Here is a 17,765-nt window from a genome sequence, read left to right on the forward strand (position 1 = left end):
CTTTCGTTATTTATAATGAGCCCCTTCCTCTCTACTTGAGTTTATACTAATAAAGTGACCCAAGGTTGGGTCCCTACCTTCAGGATTGAGGCTGGTCACCAGAAAAATAAAGTGTGTGGTTGGCTGGAACTTTACAGCCCCACCCCTGATCTTTGGGGAGAAGAAGGGAACAAGAAATGGAGTTTAGTCACCAGTGTCCAGTAATTAAATCATTGATGCCTGTGTAATGAAACGCCAGTAAGAACCTCTAAACATAGGGGCCCAGGGAGCTTCTGGTTGGTGGCTACATCGAGATGCTGGGGAGATGGTGCACTCTGGGACTGTGTGAAAGCTCTGAGGCACCCCCTTCCCCTACACCTTCCCATGCATCTTTTCCACTGAGCTGCTCCTGACTTACATCCTTTACAGTAAACTGGTAATGGTAAGTAAAGCGCTTTCCTGAGTTCTGTGAGTTGTCCTAGGGAATAGTTGAACCCAAGGGGTAGTCACGGGAACCCCTGAATTTGTAGTCGGCAGGGCAGAAGTATGGGTAGCCTGGGTACCCCATTGTGGCTGAAGTTAGGGCAGTCTTGTGGGACTGAGCCTTTAAGCTGTGGGGCCTAAGTTCTTAACTCCAGAGTTGGTGTCAGAATTGAATTGTTGGACACTCAGTTGGTGTTGGAGAATCGGTGTGGAAAAATGACAGGTATGTGGTGTCAGAAAACACCACCTGGAGTACCTGAATCTTTCTTACCCTCACCAGCATTGGGGGTCAGACTTTCTGAAAAGGTTATACCTTATGAACAGATTTTCATATGAGATGGATCATCTTTGCAGTGTTTTGGGGCACATTTCTTGTTTTATGATTTGTTGTTACTCATGACTTTAGATTTGTAATAACTTTAGGTAATCAGTGTAAATCCACCAATTTCTTTCTTTCGTTTTTTTTTAAAGCTGTTCTTTTATAACATCTGAATAATCAGTTCATCTGGTCCCCTTTCCCCAGTAAATTTATAGGGATTTTTATTGGATTTAGAAATTAATTTGGAGAGAATTGGCATCTTGGTAATGTTTCTATTTAGGAACTTGTGACTCCCTATTTACTAAGTTTAAAATGACCTTCAGTAAATATTTTTTTATTTATATAATAAGCAGGATTGTTTTATATTAAAATAATTCAAAACAGTGCTTTTCTCTTTTAGTTCTGGTTCACAAGGGAGTTTACCAGTAGATTTGAAAAACATCTTGGAGAAACAGTTCTCTAAATCCTCCAGAGCTGCACACCAGGTAAAGGCAAAGGCTTTTCTAATGGAAAAGCAAACTCTTTGAACATAACATTTTTCATATGAATTAAGTCTAATTGTGTACATCTCTAAAGTTTTTTTTTAATAATTTTAGTTATGAACATATAATTTAATAGATGATTGCTAAGAAACCAAATCGTCACTAATTTAGGTTTTAACTTGGTAAGTGTGTGAACCAGAGGTTTAACTAATGGTTAATACTGAATACAAAATTGTTTGTGTCCCATAGATTTAAAAGGAAGAAGCAAGTCTTCCCAAAGTGTTAACTTTTAAGTTAAATATTTTAAGAAGGTTTAAATCATTTTAAAAGGTTTAAGCACCTGCGGTTTTATTACGTCTACTATAGAACCATTAAAGAGCAAACTTTTTATTCTTTGAATGATTTATCATATAACTTTCTATATAAAACTGTAGTATTTGGTAAGTAATGAAAAATGCACATTAAGGGGGAAGAGATGAATAGGCACAGCACAGAGGATTTTTAGGGCTGTGAAAATCCTCTGTATGATAGTATAAATGATAGATACAGTCATTATACATTTGTCCGAACCTATGGAATGTACAACACAAAGAGTGAACCATAGGGTTCATAGGTAAACTATGGACTTTGGGTGATTATGATGTGTCAGTGTAGGTTAATCCTTCGTTAAATAAAAAAAAAAAGCACCCCACCCCATGTATGTATATTGGGTTGGCCAAAAGGTTCGTTTTTTTTTAATTAATTTATTCTTTTGGCTGCGTTGGGTCTTCGTTGCTGCATGTGGGCTTTCTCTATTTGTGGCCAGCGGGGGCTGCTCTTCGTTGTGGTGCTCAGGCTTTTCATTGCAGTGGCTTCTGTTGCTGGGGAGCATGGGCTCTTGGCTTGCAGGCTTCAGTAGTTGAGGCTCATGAGCTCAGTAGTTGTGGCTCACGGGCTCTAGAGCGCAGACTCAGTAGTTGTGGCGCATTGACTTAGTTTCGTGGCATGTGGGATCTTCCTGGACCAGGGCTCGAACCCAGGTCCCCTGCATTGGCAGGCGGCTTCTTAACCACTGCACCACCAGGGAAGTCCCTCATTTGTTTTTTTATGTAAGATGGCTCTAGTAGCACTTAGTTGTCTTTAACTCCATTCGAAACAGTTTTGATTGTATGTGACAGCTGTCATATCAGTGTGCATTTAAAAAAAAACTTTTCAAAATTGGTGAATTTTTGTGTAATCATTTTAATATTGAAGATGGAAGAAAACAATATTTTCAGCATATTACACTTTATTATTTCAAGAAAGGTAAAAACGCAACTGAAACGCAAAAAAGATTTGTGTAGTGTATGGCGAAGGTGCTGTGACTGATTGAACATGTCAAAAGTGGTTTGCGAAGTTTCATGCTGGAGGTTTCTCGTTGGACTATGCTCCATGGTCGGGTAGACCAGTTGAAGTTGATAGCCATCAAACTGAGACATTAATTGAGAACAGTCAGCGTTATACCACATGGGAGATAGTCGACATACTGAAAATATCCAGATCAAGCGTTGAAAATCATTTGCACCGGCTTGGTTATTTTCATCTCTTTGATGTTTGGATTCCACATAAGTTAAGCAAAAAACACCTTCTTGACCATATTTCCGCATATGATTTTCTACTAAAACGTAATGAAAACATTCTGTTTTTAAAACAAATTGTGATTGGCAATGAAAAGTGGATGCTATACAGTAATGTGGAATGGAAGGGATCATGGGGCAAGCGAAATGAACCACCACCAACCACACCAAAGGCTGGTCTTCCTCCCAAGAAGGTGGTGATGCGCATATGGTGGAATTGGAAGGTAGTCCTCTATTATGAGCTCCTTCTGGAAAACCAAACGATTAATTCCAACAAGTACTGCTCCCAGTTAGACCAACTGAAAGCACTCCATGAAAAGTGTCCAGAATTAGTCAACAGGAAGTGCATAATCTTCCATCAAGATAACGCAAGACCGCATGTTTCTTTGATGACCAGGCAAAAACTGTTAGCTTGGCTGGGAAGTTTTGATTCATCTGCCATATACACCAGATATTGCACTTTTGGATTTCCATTTACTTTGGTCTTTACAAAATTCTCTTAATGGAAAAAATTTCAAATCCCTGGAAGACTGTAAAAGGCACATGGAACAGTTCTTTGCTCAAAAAGATAAAAAGTTTTGGGAAGATGGAATTATGAAGTTGCCTGAAAATTGGCAGAAGGTAGTGGAATAAAATGGTGAATGTGTTGTTCAATAAAATTTGTGGTGAAAATGAAAAATGTCTTTTATTTTTACTTAAAAACCGAAGGAACTTTTTTTTTTTTTTTTTGCGGTACGTGGGCCTCTCACTGTTGTGTCTCCCGCTGCGGCGCACAGGCTCTGGATGCGCAGGCTCAGCGGCCATGGCTCACGGGCCCAGCCACTCCGCAGCATGCGGGATCTTCCCAGACCGGGGCACAAACCCGTGTCCCCTGCCTCGGCAGGTGGACTCTCAACCACTGCGCCACCAGGGAAGCACCCTGAAGAAACTTTTTTGCCAACCCAATATACCATTCTGAGGAGTGATTTTGATGATGGGGGAAGCTATTCACGTAAGGGGCAAAGGGGTATATGGAAATCTCTGTACTTCCCTCTCAATAAAAAAATGCAAGGGGTACAACTTTGATATTACTTTGAAGGAAATTTATCAAGCTAAATGTATGTATTAAAGGAATAAAGACTTTTAGATTAGTAATGCATTCATTCCAAGAGCAGGGAAAAAAAACCCAAAGAAAGTAGAAGGAAATTACAAAGTAGAAAATAGTGAAGGAGATTGGTTCAAGGTAGCGGAGTAGAAGGACGTGCTCTCACTCCCTCTTGCGAGAACACCGGAATCACAACTAACTGCTGAACAATCATTGATGGGAAGACACTGGAACTCACCAAAAAAGATATCCCACATCCAAAGACAAAGGAGAAGCGACAGTGAGATGGTAGGAAGTGTGCCATCACAATAAAATCAAAACCCATAACTGCTGGGTGGGTGACTCACAGACTGGCGAACACTTATACCACAGAAGTCCACCCACTGGAGTGAAGGTTCTGAGCCACATGTCAGGCTTCCCAACCTGGGGGTCCGGTGACGGGAGGAGGAATTACTAGAGAATCAGACTTTGAAGGCTAGTGGGATTTGATTACAGGACTTCGACAGGACTGGGGGAAACAGAGATCCACTCTTGGAGGGCACACACAAAGTAGTGTGCGCATCGGGACCCAGGGGAAGGAGCAGTGACCCCATAGGAGACTGAACCAGACCTACCGGCTGGTGTTGGAGGGTCTCCTGCAGAGGCGGGGGGTGGCTGTGGCTCACCGTGGGGACAAGGACACTGGCAGCAGAAGTTCTGGGAAGTACTCCTTGGCGTGAGCCCTCCCAGAGTCCTCCATTAGCCCCACCAAAGAGCCTGGGCAGGCTCCAGTGTTGTGTCACCTCAGGCCAAACAACCAACAGGGAGGAAACCCAGCCCCATCCATCAGCAGACAAGAGGATTAAAGTTTTACTGAGCTCTGCCCACCAGAGCAACACACAGCTCTACCCACCACCAGTCCCTCCCATCAGGAAACTTGCACAAGCCTCTTAGATAGCCTCATCCAAGAGAGGGCAGACAGCAGAAGCAGGAACTACAATCCTGCAGCCTGTGGAAGAAAAACCACATTCACAGACAGACAGACAAGATGAAAAGGCAGAGGGCTACGTACCAGATGAAGAAACAAGATAAAACCCCAGAAAAATAAATAAATGAAGTGGAGAAAGGCAACCTTCCAGAAAAAGAATTCAGAATAATGATAGTGAAGATGATCCAGAATCTCGGAAAAAGAATGGAGGCAAAGATCGAGAAGCTGCAAGAAATGTTTAACAAAGACCTAGAAGAAGAATTAAAGAACAAACAAACAGAGATGAACAATACGATAACTGAAATGAAAACTACACTAGAAGGAATCAATAGCAGAATAACTGAGGCAGAAGAACAGATAAGTGACCTGGAAGACAGAATGGTGTTCACTGCTGTGGAACAGAATAAAGAAAAAAGAATGAGAAGAAATGAAGACATCCTAAGAGACCTCTGGGACAACATTAAGCGCAACAACATTCGCATCATAGGGGTTCCAGAAGAAGAAGAGAGAGAGAAGGGACCCAAGAAAATATTTGAAGAGATTATAGTTGAAAGCTTTCCTAACATGGGAAAGGAAATAGCCACCCAAGTCCAGGAAGTGCAGAGAGTCCCATACAGGTTAAAGCCAAGGAGAAACACACCGAGATACATAGTAATCAAACTGGCAAAAATTAAAGACAAAGAGAAATTATTGAAAGCAGCAAGAGGAAAATGACAAATATCATACAAGGGAACTCTCATAAGGTTAACAGCTGATTTCTCAGCAGAAATTCTACAAGCCACAAGGGAGTGGCATGACACATTTAAAGTGATGAAAGGGAAGAACCTACAACCAAGATTACTCTACCTGGCAAGGAATCTCATTCTGATTCAATGGAGAAATCAAAAGCTTTCCAAACAAGCAAAAGCTGAGAGAATTCAGCACCACCACACCAGCTCTACAACAAATGCTAAAGGAACTTCTCTAAGTGGGAAACACAAGAGAAGAAAAGGACCTACAAAAACAAACCCAAAACAATTAAGAAAATGGTAATAGGAACATACATATCGAGAATTACCTTAAACGTGAATGGATTAAATGCTCCAACCAAAAGACACAAGCTTGCTGAATGGATTCAAAAAGAAGACCCATATATATGCTGTCTACAAGAGACCCACTTCAGACCTAGGGACACATACAGACTGAAAGTGAGGGGATGGAAAAAGATATTCCATGCAAATGGAAATCAAAAGAAAGCTGGAGTAGCAATACTCATATCAGATAAAATAGACTTCAAAATAAAGAATGTTACACGAGACAAGGAAGGACCCTACATAATGATCAAAGGATCAATCCAAGAAGAAGATATAACAATTATAAATATATATGCACCCAACGTAGGTACACTGCAATACATGAGGCAACTGCCAACAGCTATAAAAGAGGAATATGACAGTAACACAATAATAGTGGGGGACTTTAACACCTCACTTACACCAATGGACAGATCATCCAAACAAAAGATTAGTAAGGAAACACAAGCTTTAAATTACACAATAGACCAGAGAGACTTAATTGATATTTATAGCACATTCCATCCAAAAACAGCAGCTTACACTTTTTTCTCAAGTGTGCATGGAACATTCTCCAGGATAGATCTTGGGTCACAAATCAAGCCTCATTAAATTTAAGGAAACTGAAATCATATCAAGCATCTTTTCTGACCACAACACTCTGAGATTAGAAATCAGTTACAGGGAAAATAAAAGTAAAAAACACAAACACATGGAGGCTAAACACTATGTTACTAAATAACCAAGAGATCACTGAAGAAATCAAAGAGGAAATCAAAAAATACTTAGAGATAAATGACAATGAAAACACGATGATCCAAAACCTATGGGATGTAGCAAAAGCAGTTCTAAGAGGCAAGTTTATAGCAATACAATCCTACCTTAAGAAACAGGAAACATCTCAAATAAACAACCTAACCTTGCACCTAAAGCAATTAGAAAAAGAAGAACAAAAAACCCCCAAAGTTAGCAGAAGGATTGAAATCATAAAGATCAGATCAGAAATAAATGAAAAAGAAATGAAGGAAACAATAGCAATGATCAGTAAAAGTAAAAGCTGGTTCTTTGAGAAGATAAACAAAATTGATAAACCATTAGCCACACTCATCAAGAAAAAAGAGAGAAGACTCAAATCAATAGAATTAGAAATGAAAAAGAAGTAACAACTGACACTGCAGAAATACAAAGGATCATGAGAGATTACTACAAGCAACTCTATGCCAATAAAATGGGCAACCTGGAAGAAATGGACAAATTCTTAGAAATGCACAACTTGCCGAGACTGAACCAGGAAGAAATAGAAAATATAAACAGACCAATCACAAGCACTGAAATTGAGACTGTGATTAAAAATCTTCCAACAAACAAAAGCCCAGGACCAGATGGCTTCACAGGCGAATTCTATCAAACATTTAGAGAAGAGCGAACACCTATCCTTCTCAAACTCTTCTAAAATATAGCAGAAGGAGGAACACTCCCAAACTCATTCTACAAGGCCACCATCACCCTGATACCAAAACCAGACAAAGATGTCACAAAGAAAGAAAACTACAGGCCAATATCACTGATGAACATAGATGCAAAAATCCTCAACAAAATACTAGGAAACAGAATCCAACAGCACATTAAAAGGATCATACACCGTGATCAAGTTGGGTTTATTCCAGGAATGCAAGGATTCTTCAATATATGCAAATCAATCAAGGTGATACACCATATTAACAAATTGAAGGAGAAAAACCATATGATCATCTCAATAGATGCAGAGAAAGCTTTTGACAAAATTCAACACCCATTTATGATAAAAACCCTACAGAAAGTAGGCATAGAGGGAACTTTCCTCAACATAATAAAGGCCACATATGACAAACCCACAGCCAACATAGTCCTCAATGGTGAAAAACTGAAAGCATTTCCACTAAGATCAGGAACAAGACAAGGTTGCCCACTCTCACCACTATTATTCAACATAGTTTTGTAAGTTTTAGCCACAGCAATCAGAGAAGAAAAAAGAAATAAAAGGAATCTAAATTGGAAAAGAAGAAGTAAAGATGTCACTGTTTGCAGATGACATAATACTATACATAGAGAATCCTAAAGATGCTACCAGAAAACTACTAGAGCTAATCAATGAATTTGGTGAAGTAGCAGGATACAAAATTAATGCACAGAAAACTCTGGCATTCCTATACACTAATAATGAAAAATCTGAAAGTGAAATTAAGAAAACACTCTCATTTACCATTGCAACAAAAAGAATAAAATACCTAGGAATAAACCTACATAAGGAGACAAAAGACCTGTATGCAGAAAATTATAAGACACTGATGAAAGAAATTAAAGATGATACAAATAGATGGAGAGATACACCATGTTCTTGGATTGGAAGAATCGACATTGTGAAAGTGACTCTACTACCCAAAGCAATCTACAGATTCAATGCAATCCCTATCAAACTACCACTGGCATTTTTCACAGAACTAGAACAAAAAATTTCACAATTTGTATGGAAACACAATAGACCCTGAATAGCCAAAGCAATCTTGAGAATGAATAATGGAGCTGGAGGAATCAGGCTCCCTGACTTCAGACTATACTACAAAGCTGCAGCAATCAAGACAATATGGTGCTGACACAAAAACAGAAACATAGATCAGTGGAACAAGATAGAAAGCCCAGAGATAAACCCACACACATATGGTCAACTAATCTATGACAAAGGAGGCAAGGATATACAATACAGAAAAGACAGTCTCTTCAATAAGTGGTGCTGGGAAAAATGGACAGCTAATGTAAAAGAATGAAATTAGAACACTCCTTAACACCATACACAAAAATAAACTCAAAATGGATTAAAGACCTAAATGTAAGGCCAGACACTATCAAACTCTTAGAGGAAAACATAGGCAGAACACTCTATGACATAAATCACAGCAAGATACTTTCTGACGCACCTCCAAGAGACATGGAAATAAAAACAAAAATAAACAAATGGGACCTAATGAAAGTTAAAAGCTTTTGCACAGCAAAGGAAACCATAAACAAGACCAAAAGACAAGCCTCATAATGGGAGAAAATATTTGCAAATGAAGTAACTGACAAAGGATTAATCTCCAAAATTTACCACCAACTCATGCAGCTCAATAACAAAAAACAAACAACCCAATCCAAAAATGGGCAGAAGAGCTAAATAGACATTCCTCCAAAGAAGATATACAGATTGCTAGCAAACACATGAAAGAATGCTCAACATCATTAATCATTAGAGAAATGCAAATCAAAACTGCAATGAGATATCATCTCATACCGGTCAGAATGGCCATCATCAAAAATTCTAGGAACAATAAATGCTGGAGAGGGTGTGGAGAAAAGGGAATACTCTTGCACTGTTGGTGGGAATGCAAATTGATACAGCCACTATGGAGAACAGTATGGAGGTTCCTTAAAAAACTAAAAATAGAATTACCATATGACCCAGCAATCCCACTACTGGGCATATACCCTGAGAAAACCATAATTCAAAAAGACATATGCACCCCAATGTTCATTGCAGCTCTATGTACAATAGCCAGGACATGGAAGCAGCCAAAGTGTCCATTAACTGATGAATGGATAAAGAAGATGTGGCACATATATACAATCGGATCTTACTCAGCCATAAAAAGAAAGGAAGTTGAGTTACTTTTAGTGAGGTGGATGGACCTAGAGTCTGTCATACAGAGTGAAGTAAGTCAGAAAGAGAAAAACAAATACCATATGCTAACACATATATATGGAATCTAAGAAAAAAAAAAAAAAGGTCATGAAGAACCTAGGGGTAAGACGGGAATAAAGACACAGACCTATTAGAGAATGGACTTGAGGATACGGGGAGGGGGAAGGGTAAGCTGTGACAAAGTGAGAGAGTGGCATGAACATATATACACTACCAAACGTAAAATAGATAGCTAGTGGGAAGCAGCCACATAGCACAGGGAGAGAAGCTTGGTGGTTTTTGACCACCTAGAGGGGTGGGATAGGGAGGGTGGGAGGGAGGGAGACACAAGAGAGAAGAGCTATGGGAACATACGTGTATGTATAAATGATTCACTTTGTTAGCAGAAACTAACACACCATTGTAAAGCAATTATACTCCAATAAAGATGTTAAAAAAAAAGATCAGAGCAGAAATAAATCAAATGGAAACAAAGAAAACAGTAGCAAAGATCAATAAAACTAAAAGATGGTTCTTTGAGAAGATAAACAAAATTGATAAACCGTTAGCCAGACTCATCAAGAAAAAGAGGGAGAGGACTCAAATCATTAAAATTAGAAATGAAAAAGGAGAAGTTACAACAGACACCACAGAAATGCAAAGCATTCTAAGAGACTACTACAAGCAACTTCATGCCAATAAAACGGACAACCTGGAAGAAATGGACCAATATTTAGAAAAGCATCACCTTCCAACACTGAACCAGGAAGAAATAGAAAATATGGACAGACCAATCACAAGTAATGAAATTGAAACTGTGATTAAAAATCTTTCAACAAACAAAAGTCCAGGGCCAGATGGCTTCACAGGTGAATTCTATCAAACATTTAGAGAACAGCTAACACCCACCCTTCTCAAACTCTTCCAGAAAATTGCAGAGGAAGGAACACTCCCATACTCATTCTATGAGGCCACCATCTCCCTGATATGAAAACCAGACAAAGATACTACAAAAAAAGAAAATTACAGACCAAGAGCACTGATGAATATAGATGCAAAAATCCTCAACAGAATACTAGCAAACAGAATCCAACAACACATTAAAAGGATCATACACCATGATCAAGTAGGATTTATCCCAGAGATGCAAGGATTTTTCAGTATATGCAAATCAATCAATGTGATACACCATATTAACAAACTGAAGAAGAAAAACCATATGATCATCTCAATAGATACAGAGAAAGCCTTTGACAAAATTCAACACCCATTTATGATAAAAACTCTCCCGAAAGTGGGCATAGAGAGAACCTACCTCAACATAATAAAGGCCATATGTGACAAACCCACAGCAAACACCATTCTCAATGGTGAAAAACTGAAAGCATTTCCTCTAAGATAGAAACAAGACAAGGATGTCCACTCTCACCACTGTTATTCAACATAGTTTTGGAAGTCCTAGCCACGGCAATCAGAGAAGAAAAAAAATAAAAGGAATACAAATTGGAAAAGAAGAAGTAAAGCTCACTGTTTGCAGATGGCATGATACTATAAATAGAGAATCCTAAAGATGCCACCAGAAAACTACTAGAGCTAATCAATGAATTTGGTAAAGTTGCAGGATACAAAATTAATGCACAGAAATCTCTTGCATTCCTATACACTAATGATGAACAATCTGAAAGAGAAATTAAGGAAAGACTCCCATTTACCAGTGCAACAAAAAGAATAAAATACCTAGGAATAAACCTACCTGGGGAGACAGAAGACCTGTATGCAGAAAACTATAAGACGCTGATGAAATAAATATGATACAAACAGATGGAGAGGTATACCATGGTCTTGGACTGGAAGAATCAGTATTGTGAAAATGACTACACTACCCAAAGCAATCCGCAGATTCAATGCAATCCCTATCAAATTACCAATGGCATTTTTTTACAGAACTAGAACAAAAAATCTTAAAATTTGTATGGAGACACAAAAGGCCCCGAATAGCCAAAGCAGTCTTGAGGGAAAAAATCGGAGCTGGAGGAACCAGTCTCCCTGACTTTAGACCAAACTACAAAGTTACAGTAATCAAGACAATATGGTACTGGCACAAAAACAGAAATGTAGATCAATGGAACAAGATAGAAAGCCCAGAGATAAACCCATGCACCTATGGTTAACTAATGTATGACAAAAGAGGCAAGGATATACAGTGCAGAAAAGACAGTCTCTTCAATAAGTGGTGCTGGGAGAACTGGCCAGCTACCTGTAAAAGAATGAAATTAGAACACTCCCTTACACCATACACAAAAATAAACTCAAAATGGATTAGAGACCTACATGTAAGACCGGATACTATAAAACTCTTAGAGGAAAACATAGGAAGAACACTCTATGACATAAATCACAGCAAGATCTTTTTTGATCCACCTTCTAGAGTATTGGAAAGAAAAAAAAAATAAAGAAATGGGACTTAATGAAACTTAAAAGTTTTTGCACAGCAAAGCAAAGTACAAACAAGACGAAAAGACAACCCTCAGAATGGGAGAAAACATTTACAAACGAATCAGTGGACAAAGGAGTAATCTCCAAAATATATAAATGGCTCATGCAGCTCCATTTTAAAAAAACAAACAACCCAATCCAAAAATGAGCAGAAGACCTGAATCGACATTTCTCCAGAGAAGACGTATATAGATGGCCAAGAAGCACATGAAAAGCTGCTCAACATCACTAATTTTTAGAGAAATGCAAGTCAAAACTACAATGAAGTATCACCTCACACCAGTTAGAATGGGCATCATCAGAAAATCTACAAACTGCAAATGCTGGAGAGGGTGTGGAGAAAAGGGAACCCTCTTGCACCGTTGGTGGGAATGTAAATTGGTACAGCCACTATGGAGAAACAGTATGGAGGTTCCTTAAAAAACTAAAAATAGAATTACCATATGACCCAGCCATCCTACTACTGGGCATATATATACCCTGAGAAAACCATAATTCAAAAAGATACATGCACCCCAGTGTTCATTGCAGCACTATTTACAATAGCCAGGACTTGGAAGCAACCTAAATGCCCGTCGTCAGTTGGGTGGTTAAAGAAGATGTCGTACATATATACAATGCAATATTACTCAGCCATGAAAAGGAAGGAAATTGGGTCATTTGTAGAGACGTGGATGGATCTAGAGATTGTCATACAGAGTGAAGTAAGTCAGAAAGAGAAAAACAAATATCATATATTAATGCATATTTGTGGAACCTAGAAAAATGATACAGATGAACCAGTTTGCAGGGCAGAAATTGAGACACAGATGTAGAGAACAAACGTATGTATACCAGGCGGGGAAAGTGGCGGGGATGGGGGTGGTGTGATGAATTGGGAGATTGGGATTGACATGTATACGCTAATATGTATAAAATGGATAACTAATTAGAACCTGCTATATAAAAAAATATAATAAAATTCTGAAAAAAAAGAAAATAATGAAAATGGAACAACTTGTAAAGAAGAATCCACAAAGCTAAAAGTTGATTCTTTAACAATATAAATAAAATTTACATATCAGTATGGAAACTGATTAAGAAAGGAAGAAAAGAAGGCACAATAAAACAATTTCAAGAATGAAAAAGGTGACTTCCCTGGTGGGCCAGTCACTAAGGCTCTGGGCTCCCAATGTAGGGGGCCCGGGTTCAGTCCCTGGTCAGGGAACTAGATCCCACATGCCGCAACTAAGACCCAGCGCCGCCAAATAAATAAATAAATAAATATTTTTTAAAAAAGAATGAAAAAGGACACATTACTACAGACGCTTCAGTATTACAAATACTATATCAAAATACTATTATGACCAACATTATACCAGGAAATTTGAAAATGTATGTAGATGAAATGAACAAATTCCTAGAACAATCCAGCTTATAAAAACTGACTCAAGAAGAAATAGAAACCTGTACAGAATCCGGAATTTACAGAACCATGGCTAATCACTCTTCCAGTCATTGAATACCTGTAGACTGTGTATTATCAGTGAAAGATTATTTTGGTTAAATGTGATTCATGTGAGTCTGCTTTGACACTTCAGTGCTTTATGTAAATACAGTTCTATTTCTTCTAAAATAAAATGTTGGATTTTACCCCCCCCAAATGTATATTAACATGAAACACAACACTCATTTTAATATCTGGGTCATTTTAAACTTCTGTTAACTATGTTAGGTATATATGACAGATAGCTTATTAAGGACTCTTGGAATGAAGCATGTTAAGCATTTTTAATCAGTTTCCTAATCGGTTTCAACAGCTTTCTAATTAGTTGCATAAAAGCATTTTTAGTATTTCTAACAGTTGGTGATTTTAAAATTGTCATTTTATATTGATTTTACTAATTCTAAAAACTGTGATGGACTTAAATTGTAACGACAGCCTGTAAAGACAAAAGAGTATTTAAATAAAAATGATGGTTATTTTTGAGCCTTGATTTGTTCATTTAACACACTTTACTTTAGGCCCCTGCATACGCTGAAGACTGGCATTGCCATTCAGACCGCTCTCATGCAGCTTTCAGTACAGACCATTTGTTTGTACTGTTTTGAGAGAAATAATTTCCAATGGAAACATGAGGCAGATGGATTTGTTTTCTAGAATGAAAGAGATTAGAATGGAATCAGTACGTCCAAGGCTGAATAATAAATAATAAACTAGTGCGTGGGGGGATAGCACATCGTCTTCTATAACTGTTAAAACTCTTATCTTAACATTAATGTGGCGATCGGTGAACTTTTAAAATACTGTATAGCAAATACCACGTTTACTTGAGAGCTGCTCTTTTCCATGTGTTTTCTGGGGGGAAAGTTCTCCTAAACTTTGATTCATTGGACGAAAAGCACTAGGCAGCTTTTGTTTATGTGTGACCAGACTGCTTTTCCCTCTGTGTTTTGTGCAGTGGGGTCTCCTTTTGGATCCTTATCATGAGGAACAGTGAGGAATGTCACGCAAATATTTGCATTTTCTGCTCCCTTGAACGGTGTACACATGTATGGCAAGGTGTGGGGAGATCTAGCTTAGCCTCCAGGCTTGCCTCTCCAGTCCTTATGGAACTTTTGTGGCCTATAGCTATTGCCACGTAACTAAAATCTGAATGCAAATTATAATGTATGTGCTCATGTATATTCAAATTGTAAAGTTTTTTTCTCGCTTTATTTCAGGGTACATTATAGCAGCTGTTTTCCTTATTCTCTTCTCTTTGCATTTAACCTAGTAATATCTCTCCCGATAATATTATCTAGTTATATTCAAGTACACGTTAGGCAGGAGTAGAGCTACAGATTGAAATGACCATTTCTTGCTGAGAATTTAGGTTTGTTCCAGGGCATGAGGGCAGTTGTTAAACTCTGGTAGTGACCAGGAAATTGATTGCTTGTTCTTATTTGTCTAATTGCTCAAGTCTCAGCCAAACAATTTACTTATTTAAATGATGGCTGATGTTCTCCATTTGAGCTGTTAAAACGTCCAAATACTGTCTGGTTAGCCTGGAAAAGCGAGTACAGCTTAGCACCATGTAGTGTAAAGTGAACCCCCCTTCTTTGTCATGGGCAGCACTAGAAGTGTTGGGATCAAGATGGGGAAGCAGTACCTTTTAATTTCCACTTTAATGGTGCTGTGCTGAGAAAGGAGTATAATCCATACAGGGTAGCTTTGGGTATTTACATATTTTATGATCAGTTATAAAGTATAACTGCCCAGTGATGACCGTTGGCATCTTAAGTTTTAGACTAAGCATGTGTAGCTCTGGTTTACTGAAAAAGAATTTCTTTTTTGCAGGATTTTGCTAATATAATGAAAATGCTGAGAAGCTTAATCCAGGATGGTTACACGGCTTTGTTGGAGCAGCGCTGCCGCAGTGCTGCCCAGGCCTTCACAGAGTTGCTCAATGGTTTAGATCCTCAAAAAATAAAGGTGAGATTGCCTCCTGGTAACTTGTTTACCAATGCTAATGCGTTTCAGATGAATGTAGAAGGGAACCAACACTTTGACTTCATTGTACTAATGTATCGTCTTGCTGAGATCAGCGGAATTTACTCCAGGTCGTGAGAAGCAGATAATGCTCTGATTCAGCCTTTATGGTTGCAGTCGGTATAGAAGCCAGGTTTAGACTCTCTCCTTGCGCTATAGCTGGTGTTCATTAGAACTCTTGGCTTTTTATCTTATTAGAGCACTAAGTCAAGAATTTGGACTCACTTTAGTCACATCTTTTCATCCACAAAGAAAGTATTAGCTGGGTAAATATGCAAGGTTGTAAGAGAGCAAATACCTTAGTCTGTTACTCATCCCGTTAATATGCAAAAGAATATGACATCAGTTATTCTGTTATGAACCATGCCTTCAAGGAACTCTGAGACAGTGATTCTGTGTTTTAGATATTTGATAGCAGGATAACTGCATATCTTTGCAAAATGTATTTTCTAATTTTGTTTGGTCTTTGTCCCACAGTGATTAGTAAGATATTTTTATACTCTTACTGTTGCGGTTAACAAGTTAGTATGATGCAAATTGGGCAGAATTATGTTCAGATGTTTAACTGGAGCATTTTTATTGACAGCAACTGAACCTGGCCATGATTAACTACGTCTTAGTAGTCTATGGACTTGCCATTTCACTCCTTGGAATAGGACAACCTGAGGTAATATTTGTAACAGAGATAATAAACAATTAAAATATGTCATTAATTTTAGAAGGTATGTTAAAATAGTTTTTTCACTTCGGTGTATTTCCTTCTGGGTACTTTTTTTTTTGCTTTTCCAGTTTTATTGAGATACAATGGACAGTATAAGTTTAAGGTGTACAGCATAATGATTTGACTTATGTATATCATTAAATGATTATCACAGTAGTTTAATGAGCACTGCCTGTGTACTTTCTTGATAATTTTTTCTGAAATAACTAAATTTAATTTAGTTTGTGATTCTTTTTGAAAAGAAAATGTAGTTTGTGTTTCCGTTAGAAAAAAGTTATGCCAGACCACCAGTGGGAATCTACCTTTTATTTGTATAAAAAGTAAAGGAGCTGGTATATCATGATAAATTTCGGAAACATGTTGAGGTAAAAAGGCAAGTTGGAGAATGTAGTAACATCGTGATACCACTTATGTGCAAAGTGGAAAACTTACAGGACAATAGTATATATTGTTTATGGCTATCTGTGAATCTTGTAAAAAAAAACATGGACTAGCCCTACATCAAATTTAATATAATGGTTGCATTTAGTGATAGAAGAAAGGAATGGGACTTGGAAGGTTAAAAAAGGAGAGTTCAACGTTGTGTCATGCCTTTTTATTTTTTAAATCATAAAAAGAATGCTAATGTTAATAGCTCTTAGTTCTGGATAGTAAGTACCTGGGTGTTTTATCTTCTAGAGTTCAGGCTTCCCATAACCACATGCAATCAGTGTATGGGTGTGAGCACACATGGTTTCCATTACTCATGGTCTTTCAGTGCTCTCCTGGAAAGCTTACTTACCTGCACTGCTCAGCATTATACTTTGCTTTCCATGGCTTCGAGTTTTTGATAAAGGTTGAAATGGCTCTAGAATTACCTCAGGAATAATATATCCTTTCTACCAACTTGGGCCCCAAGCTTCCTAGGCTAGATGAGGCTTAACCCTAATTGCTCCCTAATAAGGATCAGGTTGTTTTATGTTCCACTGTCTGAGTGGTCCACAGAGCGTGAGGTTCATTTTCCTTGTGACATGCTGTTGGTCATTTTTTAAAATTTATTTGTTTTTATTTTTGGCTGTATTGGGTCTTCGTTGCCGTGCCCGGGCTTTCTCTAGTTGTGGTGAGCAGGGGCTACTCTTCGTTGCGGTGCGCGGGATTCTCATTGTCGTGGCTTCTCTTGTTGCGGAGCACGGACTCTAGGCGCACGGGCTTCAGTAGTTGTGGCATGTGGGCTCAGTAGTTGTGGCTCGCTGTCTCTAGAGCACAGGCTCAGTAGTTGTGGTGTACGGGCTTAGTTGCTCTGTGGCATGTGGGATCTTCCCGGACCAGGGTTCAAACCCGTGTCCCCTGTGTTGACAGGCGGATTCTTAACCACTGACCACCAGGGAAGCCCCTTTCTTGTT

General features: G+C 38.4%; 1 protein-coding gene across 15 annotated transcripts in view; it reads left to right on the plus strand.

Moving 5' to 3' along the window:
• The window catches only part of TTC3 (tetratricopeptide repeat domain 3), a 145,743-nt gene that overhangs the window by 48,656 nt on the left and 79,322 nt on the right, over positions 1–17,765 (plus strand). For all 15 annotated transcript variants that reach the window (XM_033856058.2, XM_033856069.2, XM_073804492.1 and 12 more), the window contains 3 exons: positions 1,182–1,266; positions 15,471–15,605; positions 16,249–16,329. In XM_033856058.2, the coding sequence (XP_033711949.1) occupies positions 1,182–1,266; positions 15,471–15,605; positions 16,249–16,329 (301 nt within the window). The remainder of the gene's footprint in view (positions 1–1,181; positions 1,267–15,470; positions 15,606–16,248; positions 16,330–17,765) is intronic.

Source organism: Tursiops truncatus, chromosome 4 (assembly GCF_011762595.2).
Source record: "Tursiops truncatus isolate mTurTru1 chromosome 4, mTurTru1.mat.Y, whole genome shotgun sequence".
In the NCBI taxonomy this organism is placed as follows: Eukaryota; Metazoa; Chordata; class Mammalia; order Artiodactyla; family Delphinidae; genus Tursiops; species Tursiops truncatus.